Source organism: Rana temporaria, chromosome 6 (genome assembly GCF_905171775.1).
Source record: "Rana temporaria chromosome 6, aRanTem1.1, whole genome shotgun sequence".
Classification (NCBI taxonomy): domain Eukaryota; kingdom Metazoa; phylum Chordata; class Amphibia; order Anura; family Ranidae; genus Rana; species Rana temporaria.
The window spans coordinates 151,618,107-151,633,614 of record NC_053494.1 but is presented as its reverse complement, the minus strand read 5'-3'; the positions used below and the strand labels follow the sequence as shown (position 1 = coordinate 151,633,614).

Genomic DNA, 15,508 nt, shown 5'->3' with positions numbered 1-15,508 from the left:
TTAGGCGCGCTCCCGCGTCGAGCGTAGAGCGCATGCTCCGTCGGGAAACTTTCCGGGCGTGCATTGCGGCAAATGACGTCTCAAGGACGTCATTTGCTTCCAAGTGAACGTGAATGGCGTCCAGCGCCATTCACAAATCACTTACGCAAACGACATGAAATTCAAATTTCACGACGCGGGAACGGCGGGTATACTTTAGCATTGGCTGCCCCTACTATTAGAAGGGGCAGCCTTACGCTAAAGACGCCGTACGGAAACTCCGTAACTTGCGTACGCTGGGCCCGCGCAACATTGTGAATCGGTGTTAGTATGCAATTTGCATACTATACACTGAGCACAATGGGAGCGCCCCCTAGCGGTCATCGCAAGAATGCAGCCTAAAATCTGCGTGGCATAAGAGCCTTATGCCACGCAGATTTTAGGCTGCAGTCGGCGTTACGATGTTCCTGAATCAGGAGCATTCGTAAATCCGGAGCAAGTCAGCAATTGCGCTGCGTAACTATGGTTACGCAGGCGCAATTGCTCTCTGCATCCAGGCCCCTGTCTTTATTTGTTAAAGTGGAACTAAACCTTCTTATTCTTTACAGCCAAAGAAGAGTCACGATTTTCAAAGAACGTTGTATTGAACAGTCAGCCAAAAGCTCAACAGACCCAACTGGAAACTCACTCATCCGCAGCTACTTACGAGCATGCACAGAATGATAGCAGTAGAAGACTCAGGGATGCCGATAGCATCTCCCACAAGGAGCAAAGTAGGGCATGGGCAGTCCACATCCAATGGGAAGCTTCCTGCAGATGTAGATGTAGACCCCGCTCTCTCCCTACTGCTCTCTCCCTACACTCACTTTAAGTTGCACACTCTTTGATACGGTTATTGTAGTTACAATGCAATGGAAGAGTAATTTCCTCCCCTATGTTTTTATATTATGAAAAGAAGTGAACAACCTGAAAGCTATAAAAAAAATTGGAAATCAATGATCCTATTACATTTTATGCATTGCAATTCGTGTATGAGCAACTCTGCACATCATTTACACAAGTGGACCACTGTAATGCTATTTGTCCTCCCCATGTCCATTGTATTTACTTGATTGAAACTATTGGAAGGAAGAGAGGTTTTTTCTTTTTTCTTTTTTAACGTTCAATTTTGTATGGACTAAAAAAAAAAGTTAAAAAAATGTTTTTGTAATAAAAACAACAATCTGAAAAAAATAAGTTATTTAAAAGATCTGAGAATATGAGCCAGGTGGCTAGCGTTTTCAAAAGGTCAGCACTTGCAGGCCACTTTTTTAACTTTTATTGCTCATTAAAGGTATACAGCCTACTGTACAATATTTTCAGAAACCCATTACCAATCAAAGTACAGCTATTTTTCTTGGTTTATATGTTCATGCTTCTGTTATTTTAAGCATCTGTCTACCTCAAATACTACTGTTTTGTTTTATGTTGCTGTAGCGGTACCCCCCTAGGCACTGCTTAGAATTGTCGATTGTCTGTCACCCTGCCCAGCCCTGCATTCAATTCAAGCACTCTGAGTCACGAAACAGTCACTGAACTTTGTTTTTTTGTTTTTATTAAGGGATATAACTTGGGTGGGGATGGAGTATATGGGATGCCCAGTAAAGAATCAATAGCAATTGCATCAACAACAATTAGCGTGGGACAAACTATGTACACTTCCTGTACATATTCCTTTAACTTCCTCCTGCACTCTCTTGCTTGAAGCTACCTCTCCTCATTCCTTCAGCACATCACTTGCTGCAGACTGTTACACTCTGTCACCTCCAGCACATCACTTAATTCCCAGGACAGCTAGCACGTTTCTATGAGTAGGCCTGACACTGGCTCAGCCAGGCCTCAGCAAATGCCTTTTGCAGGCAGGGACCGCGGGTCCCTATAGTGTAGCAGAGAAAATAGCAAAAAGTCCTTGTGCTAACTGTCCCATATACTGCTAATAATCGCAGTTAGCCTTCTTAAGGCCCTGCCACCCCTCCTGGCTGAAGCTGCCCCTTTCCAATGCCCCTTCCACCACAGTCCACACTTATGGTTCTGCACCCATCTCAGACTGCAAGCTCCCAGTCCTCTAAGACGTGCCTCCCCAGTCCTTCTGACTGTGCCTCACTCACCAGCCCTCATTGCTAGGACCAGTTGTTCTCCTTGGAGTCTCTTAGTAGTGCTCTCTCCCGTTGTCCTCTCCTTGCTCTCTCTTGTTCTTCAGGACGTCTTCATGGGTTCCTGAAGGTGGTTCCGACTGCACCCGAGCCCAGGTCACGTCACCCACCCCCCCCCCCCCCCCAGACAACCTCCACACTCTCTCACTCCAGCTCTTCCACCCAACCACTCCTCTTTGACTGGGTTGACCCTGGGTATTTGAGGAGGCCTGCCCCTGCCAATCCAATTGGTCTAGGCTCCCCAATAAACCCCAGGCGACTCCACCTCCCCCTGCAACCTCTCTTTCCAGAAAGCCCTAGAACCACCTGTGACTCTCCCAGCACTATTCTAAACCCCTCCCAACCCAGAATAAAAACAAATAGGCCTAGCAACCAGCCAGGTCTGCTTAAATTTACCTAACCTTACCAAGAATCCTACCTCTAGCACCTACCTACCTAGAGGGTGCTACATTGCTATAATGTTAAGAAGGGTGATGCTAACCTACCAGTATTTTCACTGCATTCATGGCCACTTTTTGATTTTGTCATAGCGTAGAATTTCAGTGAACACCCATAGGTGGATCAGGGGAGCCCAATGTATGTAAATTACATAGTGAAATGAGAGGTAAAGCCAAAACTTTTTTGACTGTACTTCTATGGATCACAGAAATGCAGTTTGTTCTGCACTCCTGTGACCCGTTTTTAGCTGACATCAGAGAGCCGGTCCAAGGTATCCACCCAGAAGCCATGACTGGCACCTGGCCCAGCCCCTCCTGCCCCACCCACAGCCCAGAGCTCCAGTTAGCACTGGAGGGGAGAGCAGAGCGATCAGTGGTGTTTGATTACTCAGATCTCACTGCAGAGCTGGCGGGTAACAGATGCAGCTTTAGATGGATGTTGCATCCACTGAGGTGAGTATAATGTTCTCTCTTTGAAGTATGAAAACCACAAAATGTTGACAAGTGCAGTATTTGAGTGTATAGCCCAAAGACTGAACACCCACATGTAATGGATGTTTGCTTTTGCTATGTAGATCAGACCAACCAAGGCTGAGAGGGGAAGAATTACGAAACCTTTTTTAATCATTTATAGGAAGATTTAAAAAAAACTATAGAAACCACATGAAGGCTGCCATCTCTGCTCTTTTTTTGAAAATTGTAGTTCTCTGACTGCCATGCCTTAGTACATTAAAGCCCAGCCCAGTCATAAAATTATATATTCAGTTAGATAGACTGTACTAACAAGCTTGGATTTCATAGCCAACAGTCAGCAAAGTTTGGCAGTGCTGCCATAACAGACCTGGTCAGACACATCCCCTTCCACTTCCACCGCACTACAAGTCTGGGAGAACACTTGTGTTGAGGGGGGGGGGGGTCATTACTCAGCTATACCAGCACATAGAACAGGAATGCAAGAGTGATTGCTCAGTAGTGGGGAGTGGGGCACAGAAGTATTGTACCTTCATATTTAGAAAAAAAAACATAAAGGAGGCATTTCCAAGCAAAATGCATTAAAAATCAAAACCTTTGGTGGGGTAGGACTATAAAGAGAAGAAGAGGTGTATCTTCAAATTGGCATTAAAGTTGCTCTGTTATGAAAAAAGTAGGGTGGCACTGGCTGGCATTGTTGGCTCTCTTTTGAAAATGTGAGTTGCCTGCTATTCAGACTGCAATACTTGAGTCACAGACAAGGGGCGGACTGACCATTCGGGCACTGCCCGAGGGCCCCATCAGGGTTGCCAGCCTCAGTAAAACCAGGGACAGTATGTAAAAATCGGTGTTTTAAAAAAAATCCCAAGATAATAGCTGCCCCGCCTCTCCAGTACCTTTTCAGTGTGTGTATGTGTATTCTGTGTGTATTTACCGTATTTATCGGGGTAAATTGTGCACCGGCGTATAGCGCGCACCCCAAACCTAGAAGGGAATTTTAAGGAAAAAAATAAATACTTACAGTTTGAATGCCCCCTCGTCGGTGTCTTGCCCAGCGACCATCGGCGGCCTTGTCCGGTCCGGCGTCCGTCTGAGGCCTTGGTGGTGTCCTCCCCGCTTCTCCCGCGCTGTCTCTGAGCGCCGCCGCCGACATATGCCGAGCGCAGTACACTCGGGTACACTCGGCTAGGCTCGGCCACGCTCGGCTCCTCTCGCATTAAGGCTAGGAGGCGGGACAGGGCGTGACCGCGAGCGGAGCAGAGTGTGGCCGAGCTTAGCCGAGTGTACTGCTCTCCGTATATGTCGGCGGCAGCGCTCAGACAACGCGGATCGGAGTAAAACGCACACCCACGATTTTCCCCTGTGTTTAAGGGGAAAAAAGTGCGCGTTATACACCGATAAATACGGTATACTGTGTGTGTATATTGTGTGTCTGTGTGTATACTGTATGTGTGTGTGTGTATACTGTGTGGCACCATAATCTATTGCCTGGGTGCCCCATAATCTCCTATTGCCCGGGGGGGCCATAATCTCCTATTGCCTGGGGGCCCCATAATCTTCTATTGCCCGGGGGGGGCATAATCTCCGATTGCCCAGAAGCCCAATGAGTTGTCAGTCCGCCCCTGGTCACAGACCAGGAGCAAGCATGCTGCAAATGAGTGTCGAAAAGATCTTCCTCTATAGATGTTTTAGGCCAAAGATTCCGAATGCATTGAGGCAAATCATCAAAGCATGACAGGCAGGAAATTTGCATTCATTAAAATGAGGTTGGCAATGCCTCTCTATATATTTCTCATGAATTTAGGGCACCGACTGGAACATGTATGCAGATGAGGACTTCTGACTTCACTACAACATCCTTGATCTGCATACATAATTCAGGCTAGTGACTCAATGTACTGGATCTAGAGGCTCAGCATAACAGCCAGGCCACTAGCATTTTCAGGAGAAGAAGGTCAGCAGGGGCAAGGTCTTGTGTCAGGTTGGCTTTAATATGAAACTGCTCTCAAAAAGCTAGCTACAGTCAAAATGTGGTCAGAATTATATCTATTATAAATCCAAATAACACAACATACTGGGATAGGTTTATTGGAATATTGCATGTAGGTTGTCCATCAGCAGAGGTGGCAGGTAAAGCAACATGTCAAATGAGTATTGAGGTTTACAGCAATATCCATGTGAGACACACAGATTCATGTTTTTATTATCTCACAGCAGCATACACAAAAAATATACTCATTCTGAAACATGTACATATTGTTTTCTATACATGAATACATTGAATTAAATGTTTTCCTTAGTTTGAGCACTAAATCAATATTAAAAAACAGCAGATCTAGTTTCAAATAAGGATCCAATCTTGTTGCCTTTCAGTCTGAGTCTGAACTGCTGCTAGACCCATGCTGCAAAAGAGAAAGGAGAGAGTTTAACTTTAGAGGTGAACTTCACTTTAGTCTTATGTTTCATAGAACATAAAAAAATATAAAAACACTATACCAGTCAATTTATGATTTATTGCCCAACCGCATATATATTATATATATATATATATATATAGGGCCTTTTTTCTCACACAATAGGTGCTGGAACTTAACCACGACCCCACAAAATCCCTCCCCCCTACACACACCCTCCAAATCACATCAAACAGTGGGTGTGGTCAGTCAAATTTCACGAACAGTAGGAGGGTCTTAAAGGGATATTAAATACCAGGATTGCATTATATACAGAGTGCAGAGTTCAGGGGGGTTACACACAGAGTGCAGAGCTGTAAATCACTTGTAAACACAAAATCCGGACTTCTGTGTTTACAAGTGTTTGTAGTGAGCAGGTACCAAAGGGTCTGAGCCAAAGGTGGTGGAACTGAGTTCCACCAAGTTCCCCCTGAAAAAAAGCCCTGTATATATATATATATATAGGGCCCCAGGAAGAATTTGCCTGCAACACCCACCCCTCTTTAGCACTGTCCCAGTAACTGCTTTTTGCAGTTTGGTGTCCTCTGTCTTCTGGGTTAAACAATGCTGGGCATCCTGTAAAGTGTGGGGCATCATGGTCCTGCCCCCTGTACTCTGAGGAGAAGATATGGACAGCTGCACACCAATTTTTTTAAAAAAGGTGGCCTTTAATGGTAAAAGGAAGACAGGCACTACAAAGCACAGCAAGCAGTGGGGTGTATAGCTGACGCGTTTCGCACTGGAGTTCAGTGCTTAGTCATAGCTGTCCCCTGTACTCCAGGGAAGTGTGGTGAGGTCAGTGGCTGGTGAGGCACTGGCTAGTATCAGAGCCAGATACACATACACACACCACTATCGCTAGAGCGTGAGCAATAATTCTAGCACTAAACCTCCTCTGTAACTCTAAACATGTAACCTGTAAAAAAGATTTACAGCGTGGCCTATGGAGATTTTTAAGTACTGAAGTTTGGCGCCATTCCACAAGTGTGCGCAAATTTTAAAGCATGACATGTTATGTATCTGTTTACTCGGCATAACATCATCTTTCACATTATACAAAAAATACAAAATCGGGCTACCTTTAGTTTTTATTTATTTATTTTTATTCATGAACCAGTTTCTTTCCAAACAAAACCATTCGGGCACTGCCCGGGGGCACCATCAGGGACAAATAATATTAGTAATGTGTACCTATTAATGCTATAGGACTGTGTACATTGGTGCTACCAATATCAGAAAGTTATACCAGTGCTGAAGGTGAAGCCAATATATGCTTATTTAGAACAAAAGAAATTGGTAGATAATTACCTGAAGTGGCAGTCAATGGAGTTAGGGGGTTATTCTACACTTTTTATGGGATCCTCGGCTACTGGACTGGTGATCCCTCATCTCCTGGCAAACCCCGCCAAAGCATCCATTATTGATGTCACAGGGTTTAAACTGATTACTAAGAAGTCTGGTTTTCCTTTGGCAGATTTTGAATCCATGTCGGAGGTAGCAAGAGATACAACCTTGCGGCTAGGCCCATATGGTAATACGAAAGTCTGATTACCGAGCCATATTCCTGAACCATACTAATATTTGTCACAAGTTTGTAATGTTTGCACAATAAGGGCAATTATTTGATATCTTAAGCCCTGTACACACGACCGGGATTCCCGGCGGTATAAAGTCGGGAAAACTGTGGGAAGAACTTTGGCCCGGGAATCCCGGCTGTGTGAATGCTGCCTCGCAGTGTTTCCCCATAGGAAAACTGCTGGGTTTAAAACCGCCGGGATTCTCTATTTTTACGCCGGGAATCCGAGCAGTTTTCCTTTCGGGAAAACTGCGAGGAAGCATACACACGGCCGTTTTCCCGGCCAAAAGCTCTCCTGGCAGTTTTCCTGGCAGGAAAACCGGTCGTGTGTACAAGGCTTCAGATTTGTTATTGTGGTTTATAGACGTTCTGCAATATCTCTGCAATGTAATTCCTGAACTTCTAAAAAGATCTCATTCCTAAATACAGATATAAGAATATTACAATAAATAAAGCGATATTATATGCCATCAGATTAAACAGATTTGTATAAAGCCTAAAATGTGTGGTAAACAATATTCTCTCTGATTGAAATTAATCTGCTGGCTTTATTTTCTTTGTACGTACTTGCAATTGGTTCCACACACAAATGAAGCTATTGTTAAACGTTTAAAAACTCAGCCATTTATTTATTTCATTTTTTAAGGGAACACTTTTTTACTATTTTGGATATACACAAGCAAAAGTGTCTGTTCATGAACAGAGTGCAATTGAGAACACTAAATGGTATGAATACCTTCTATAGGACAGTACTGTGATAATTAGTTGTGTAAATTATAAAAGAATACAGCACAGCATTCAGTGCCCATCATAACATGAGTTATGACTAAGGCCTTGTAGGCTGAAACGTGTCAACAGACCTTATCTGCGTTTGCACACTGTGGTTTTTGAATAAGTAACAAGATTTTTAGAGCAACATCTGATTGTGCGGATCATTTTTATGGATTGCCTTTCTCAGACGAGCAACTGTGGATCAAGCAACCGTAAACTCTATTAAGAAAGCATTGCATGGGTAGTAGCACAGAACCTTTTCATTTGCATTATTTGGACCATGCAATGTGCCATTCGGGATAGGGCCATCTCTGGTATACTGTAGACACATGTTTATTTTTGATGCGTGTCATGAACAACAAATTTACACTTTAAATAGTTCTAGTTGCAGTGAGAGTTTGCTGTGTATTTGGGGACAAGATCAGCGTTATACTCTAATTGCTAGGATGTTGAGCTATAGGCAATAAGCACAAAAACGAGTATTGGCTGAATGTAGTGACTTGGCTTTTTCTATATGTCAACTAGTATGCATGAATACAACTTTAGCTTTTATATTACATTATGGAATAATAAACATTATAGTCTCATGTAAGATGAAAATACTTGCCTTTCCATGCCCATGCCCATGATGACCATGTCCGTGTCCGTGTCCATGTTGCTTATGCTTTTTGTGCTTATCATGATGATGCCCTCCCTGTGGGTTACAACCGCCTGGATATCCTGTAGGGTACTGAGGAGGGCACCCAGGGGCTCCATGCCCATATTGTCCTGGTTGACATGGAGGAGGAGCATACCCTCCGGGATATCCACCAGGTGGAAGAGGCTGAGCAGGTCCAGGGTATCCCGGATTTACACCAGCAGGATATTGACCTGGATAAGGCCCTTGTTGGGGAGGACAGCCGGGGGCTGGATATCCAGGGGCTGGATATCCAGGGGCTGGATATCCAGGCTGCCCATATGGTGTTCCTAAAACAGAAAATAGGAAAAACTTATCAGTTGGTGCCTACAAGCAGGGCCATCTTAATAGCATCATGAGCCCCTGGGCAAAGTAATGCTCTGGGGCCCCTACAATGGAAACAGTGCAGGTAAACATAAATCAAGTAGGTAGCAGGTAAGGGATATCTAGGGTGTAGCGGGGTCAGAGTGCTGGGGGGATATCTGGGATGTAGAGGGGCAGCCCAGGCTCAAGGACTAGCTGCTTTGGGAAAGGGGCAGGGGCCCCCTATGCAGATGGGGCCCCTGGGCAGTGCCCAGGTGTGCCCTCTCATTAAGACAGCCCTGCCTACAAGACATGCATTCCAGCCCCAGTCAGAAGACTGACAGCAGATGCAAATAGTGGAGGAACCTACCATATTCCTGTATAAATGCAATTTTTTTTGTAGCCTTTTGTGATCCTTCATTGAATATGGCTAAACAACATAATATGGCTGAAGTCTGTATAATACAATGAGAACTAAAATAATATTCATCATTGTTTGTGTACACAGGCTTTGTTCTACAGCATTTGATGGGCCCGGATTCACATACATTGGCGCATATTTATGCCAACGTAGCGTAGAGAGGCAAGCACCAAATTCACAATGCACTTGCCTCCCAAACTGCGCTGGGTTCCCTCGGCGTAAGCCGTCGTAGGTGGAAGTGGGCGTGAGCCATGCTAATGAGGCGTGACCCCATGCAAATGATGGGCCGAGTGCCATACAAGTACTTAAAACAAACGGCGCATGCGCCGTCCAGTGGACGTATCCCAGTGCGCATGCTCAGAATCACGTTGGAACTACTCCCTAAGATACAACGGATCACTGTCTATGACGTGAACGTAACCTACGCCCAGCCCTATTCACTAACTACGTAAACGACGTAAAATACGACGGCTGTGTTCCCTGGTCCATACCTTAGCATGAGTTGCGCCTCATATATGGGGAATAACTTTACACCGGACATACAACTTACGCAAACCGCGTATATTATGCGCCGGGCGCAAGTACGTTCGTGAATCGACGTATCTCCCTCATTACCATATTTGAATAGGAAATCAATGCGAGCGCCACTTACGGCCAGCGTAAATATGCGCCCACGATATGCCGGCGTAGGAAAGTTACGTCGGTCGGATGAAGCCTATTTTCAGGCGTATCTCAGTTTATGGGCACGGCGCATAGATACGACGGCGCATATTTACACTTACGCGGCGTATCTCGAAATACGTTGGCGTAAGTCCTTTGTGAATCCGGGCCAGTATGTTTATTAGTATATGTTTGAAGTTCAGCAAAAGCAGGTCAGATGCAGGCCTTTGCTGTGTTTTGTGTTTGAATGAAGGCCCCTTATTCCCATAAGGATCCCATAGAGAAAGAGAGCCTTGACTATAGGGAGCATGGCCTAGCAATGATTAAAAAGTATGAATCCAAGCGGGTCAAGATAGTTGGGCATGGGATGAGGGGCAGCCTGAACCCTATAAGGGATCTCATACAGACTAATTTTCCAATCTACACAACAAAATGCAACCACTGATTTTCATTTCCTGCTGTTTTTATATAAGTAACCCAATATATTCTTGTTTTGTTGTTGGGATACTGTATTGCATAGTGATAAAACTGATTAAATGAGTGTTTTGCTATATGAAGAACACCCATTTTATCTATGAGGTTATAATTCAAGGCACAGCAAAGGAGGTTGGTGAATGCAGAACTGAAATTTGGCTCTACAAGTGTCAGTAAACAGATATGATGGACGGAAAACGTCAGAGGAGCACAAAAATGAGTCCATAGATTAGATCTTGTTGGCTTTACCTTGGTTTGGATTCCACATGTTGGTAGATCTGGTAAAATAAAAATGAACACAAGATTACCTTAAACAAAAATTGAAATAATAATGTTCACCACCAAAAAACTATTTTATTTAAAGTATAACAAAATAATTTTCAGTTTTGGATAGAGTTAAAGCGGTGTTTCACCCTAAAAAACAAGTTTCTAGCATGCCATTCAGCATACTAGCGCGAGCTACAGTATGCCTTTATATTTTTTTTTGGCGCCGTACTCACAGTTTAATTGCGTAGTAAAGTTTCAGACTCCCCGCGTGGAATGGGCGTTCCTATGCAGAGGGAACGTGATTGACGGCCGGCTATGGCGCCTCACGCTTCCCGAAAATAGCCGGAGTAGGTCTCGGCTCTTCACGGCGCCTGCGCACAGACATCGGAGCTGACTGCGCAGGCGCTGTGAAGAGCAAACTCCTATTTTGGCTATTTTCGTAAAGCGTGACGCTCCATAGCCGGCCGTCAATCACGTTCTCTCTGCATAGGAACGCCCATTCCCCGCGGGGAGTCTGAAACTTTACTACACAATTAAACTGTGAGTACGGCGCCAAAAAAAAATATAAAGGCATACTGTAGCTCGCGCTGGTATGCTGAATGGCATGCTAGAAAATTTTTTTTAGGGAGAACCCCCGCATTAAGAGGAATTAGAACATTGATCAGGTTTTTTTTTTAGGTCTGTGTCCTGTGAGTGTGATTCTATTTTTCGTGCTGGCTGTTGTCACCCAGAGTGCAAATGATAGAAAATCCCTCATTTTGGATTGTCACCAGAACAGGAATAGAGGGTGAGTCTTCCACTGGGGAGACAACCAGGGATTCCCCTGAGGGATTTCTTTTCACTTCCTGCTTTAATATGGAACAGGAAGTGAAGGGAAATCTCCCCAATGGAGTACAGATTGAAAAAAACAAGTTGACATTGGTTATAACTCTCTCTAAGGCCCCATACAGACGAGCAAATATGTACGATGAAAACGGTCCGCCGGACCGTTTTCAGCGTACATGTCTGCCGGGAGATTTCTGTATGATGGCTGTACACACCATCGTACAGAAATCCGCGCGTACTCGATACGCGGCGACGAGGCCGCACCGTCGCCATGACGATGACGTGGCGACGTGCGCGGCCCTGGCAGTTCAATGCTTCCACGCATGCGTCGAAGTCATTCGACGCATGCAAGGGATGGCGGCCGCTCAGACATGTACGGTAGGTCTGTACAGACGACCGAACATGTCCGATGGACAGGATTCCAGCGGGCATGTTTCTAAACATGTTTAGAAATATTTGCCCGCTCGAAAAAGGCCCGGCGGGCAAATGTACGGTGGAATCCTGTCCGCTCGGCTGTACAGACGACCGAACATGTCTGCTGAAACTGATCCGCGGACCAGTTTCCGCGGACATGTTCGGTCGTCTGTACGGGGCCTTACACTAACCAAATTTAAAAATTGCCTTTAGTGCCACTTTAATTTCTCTACATGTCTATTCGATCTGCCCCTTCACAGAGGCTTTAAGGAGATTTGCATAGAAAAAAAAAACTTGACACTGAAAGGAACAGGAGCTCAGAATAATTGACCAATATACTTTTGAAGAAAGCCTGCTGGTAGGATGATGATGATAAATGATTAAACAAGCTCACACTCGCTTTGCTAATCCGGCAAGAAAGCTGCAGTAATATATATAGAAGCATCTCTGTTTAACTACAGGGAGGATTACGTTACCAGCACAACTTCGTAAATTTTTACAACAAAGTTTAATGCACTAGCAAAGTATTATAAAACAGGTTTAACATACTGTAGCTATACCTGCAAAATAGGCCAGCCAAAAGTGATCTATCTGGACTTAAAGTGGAACTTTAGTAATAGATTTATGTAGGATTCGTCACACAGATCTCTTGCCAAACCTGTTTATGTACAGGCTGCTCCACACCCTTGAAATGTACTATACCATCCAGACAGTGCCTCATTCTAAGTGTATGATCCACACCATCCCCCAATATGCAATGTTGGTAGACAGGTAGCATTAACCCCTCCTTATTTAGGGATGGGTTCTACTATACAGAATATCAGGTCAAATACAGATGATTAAAGGCCAAAAATGTTATGCAAAATGTAGGACAACTTATAAACACTTCAATAATATTATATCCATTCGAAAGATATTTTGCATTGCATAGTGAAGTGTATGTTTTAGCCATTACTGATATATAGTTATTGATTGTAACTGATATGGCTCTTTTGATGCATACTGCAATAAACTCCTATCAGCTCAAATCAGCTGGTAAAATCACTTATATGCACTGCTTGATCGCAAAGCAAACAGGTCACCTTAGATTGTGCGGCACTGTACCTGAACACCGGAAGAATTTGCATAGTCATAGATTAAACAGCTTTGAATATCTGTGAATAAACATGCAGCATAGCCCTGCGCACTATGGCTACACACACAATGACGGGGAACTTATTAAAAGTGGAGAAATCAGAATCTGGAGCAGAGGTGCTGGCTTCTCCAGTTTTGATAAATGCCCCCTCCACCCCAAAATGACCCACAGCAAGAATTTGCAATTCAGCTTTCTCAGACATAACTGGGGTTGGCTGAAATGTGATTGGTTGCTACAGGTAATTTTGATTCTTTATTCCTCATTTGGAGGGACTGTGCTCCTTTTGAGACCAAATCATTCTGTTCATCGTGCAGCCTCGGTAGTCACTCTTTTTGGTCTTATGTCTCAGGCTGCATTCACACCTGAGCGTAGCGTTTTTGGTTGTTTTTTCCGGCGTTTTGTCATGCGTATTCACACATATTCGCGCGTTTGCATACAGCGTTGTCTGACGTTTTTGAACTTCGACGTTTTTTTATTTTAGCCAATAGGAAAAATGCTCATCTCTATCATCACTTGTTGCTATGGGCCAGATTCACAGCCGAGATACGACGGAGTATCTCAGATACTTTGTCGTATCTCTCAGAGTATCTATGCGACAGATTCATAGAATCAGTTACGCATAGATATCCCTAAGATCCGACAGGTGTAATTGTTTTACACTGTCGGATCTTAGGATGCAATACCGCGGCCGCCGCTGGGGGGAGTTCGCGTCGTAAACCAGCGTCGGGTATGCAAATTAGTAGTTACGGCGATCCACGACGGTTTTTCGCGTTCGCTATGTCGCTGCTAGTCTAGTTTCCCGTCGCAAAGTTAGTCGTCGTTTTAGGTGCCCTAACTTTACACAGCACACGTATGTGCTGTATAAAGTATGGCCGTCGTTCCCGCGTCGAAATGTAAAAATGTTTCCTTCTTGCGTAAGACGTCCGGGAATACGGAAGTACGCTACGCACGTCGCCGTTCGAAAAAATGACGTCACTTCGCGCAAAGCACGGCGGCAAATTCAAAAGGGAGCATGCGCAGTAGGTTCGGTGCGGGAGCACGCCTAATTTAAATGGCACAGGCCCCTTTGAATTACGCGGGCTTACGCTGGAGGCCGCCGGCGGAAGTTTTCTCGCAAGTGCTTTGTGAATCAGGCACTTGCGATAAAAACTTGCGGCGGTGTAACGTATCTACAATACGTTACGTTAGGTCTACGATACGTTAGGCCGCCGCGATTCTACGTGAATCTGGCCCTATGTTTGTAGATTTTTTTATCTTATGCCTGGGTGAAATGTTCTATTTCACAGAACAGATTAAAGCGACAAAACGCCCGTAGAAACGCTCGTTGTCGCGCTAGACGCTTGAATCAAGCGTTTCCATTACTTTCTATTGGAATACAAATGTTCTAAAACGCCCAAATCCACCCAATTCGCGACAAAAAAGGGTCCGGAACTTGTTTGAGCTTCAGGTGTTTGGCTTCAGGCATTTTGGAGTGGAGATGTGAACCATCTCCATAGAGAATAATGTATTTTTCCCCTCTAGCGTTTTGGAGCTTCATGCTTCAGGCGACAAAACGCTCAGGTGTGAATGCAGCCTAAATCTCTTGACAAAATGTACTGTTTTTCTACCAAAAGCATTATGCTGCACAAAACCTTCTATCCAACCTCTATATTACTGCATTTGTTATTTTGAAAAGCCACCTAGAAATTAGAAGCACCCAGGAGCTGGAAAGACATCCAGTTTCGGATAGGATTCAGCCAATACTTTATCCTAAATAACACAGAAGGGAGAAATGTCATGCATACCTCTCAGGGGATTGCCGAAGTTCTGTTCACTATAATACTGGCTAGGCTTATAAGAATACAAGGGGAGTGTGAGGTACAAGAGGCGGGACCAGGACAGGTTTATTATTTCCATTGACATCATGCATAGCCTACAAAGCAAAGAAAAATTCCTCGTAGCTATGGATACTTCCACATGTACGATAAACTTTAGATGGTTTGCAAACCTTAACCCTAAATTATAAGGCAATGCTTAAAAGTACAGTTATTTAGTGGGATTTCATGATGATGATATAAATGATCCAAGTATACTTTACATTTTAAACCTTTGGAGACATAGTGAAAGACATAGTGAAAGCTTTAGCAATATAGCAATACAATGTAAAAATCTAAATAACTATCACAGTTATGGCTTAGTTTACCTTTAACCACCTACTTACTGGGCACATATACCCCCTTCCTGCCCAGGCGAAATTTCAGCTTTCGGCACTGCGTTGCTTTAACTGACAATTGTGCGGTCGTGCGACGTGGCTCCCAAACAAAATTGACGTCCTTTTTTCCCCACAAATAGAGCTTTCTTTTGGTGGTATTTAATCATCTCTGGGTTTTTTATTTTTGCGCTATAAACAAAAAAAAAGCGTAAGATTTGGAAAAAACACAATATTTTTTACTTTTTGCTATAATAAATATCCCA

General features: G+C 44.1%; 1 protein-coding gene across 1 annotated transcript; it reads right to left on the bottom strand.

Annotated features, from left to right (window-relative positions):
- Positions 1–5,151: 5,151 nt before the first annotated feature.
- On the bottom strand, positions 5,152–14,919 carry LOC120943926 (annexin A7-like). The gene is made up of 4 exons (XM_040357608.1): positions 14,839–14,919; positions 10,663–10,691; positions 8,487–8,845; positions 5,152–5,481 (listed from the first exon to the last, which is right to left on the bottom strand). The coding sequence occupies exons 2-4, from the start codon at positions 10,679–10,681 to the stop codon at positions 5,449–5,451; spliced, it is 411 nt and encodes a 136-aa protein (XP_040213542.1). The 5' UTR covers positions 10,682–10,691; positions 14,839–14,919; the 3' UTR covers positions 5,152–5,448.
- Positions 14,920–15,508: the final 589 nt, after the last annotated feature.

Bases quoted from the DNA above. Each gene is read 5' to 3' on its own strand.
- LOC120943926 (XM_040357608.1), bottom strand. The intron at 5,482-8,486 runs GCAAGTATTTTC...TCTCTTTTGCAG, and splicing joins ATGGGCATGGGCATGGAAAG to CATGGGTCTAGCAGCAGTTC.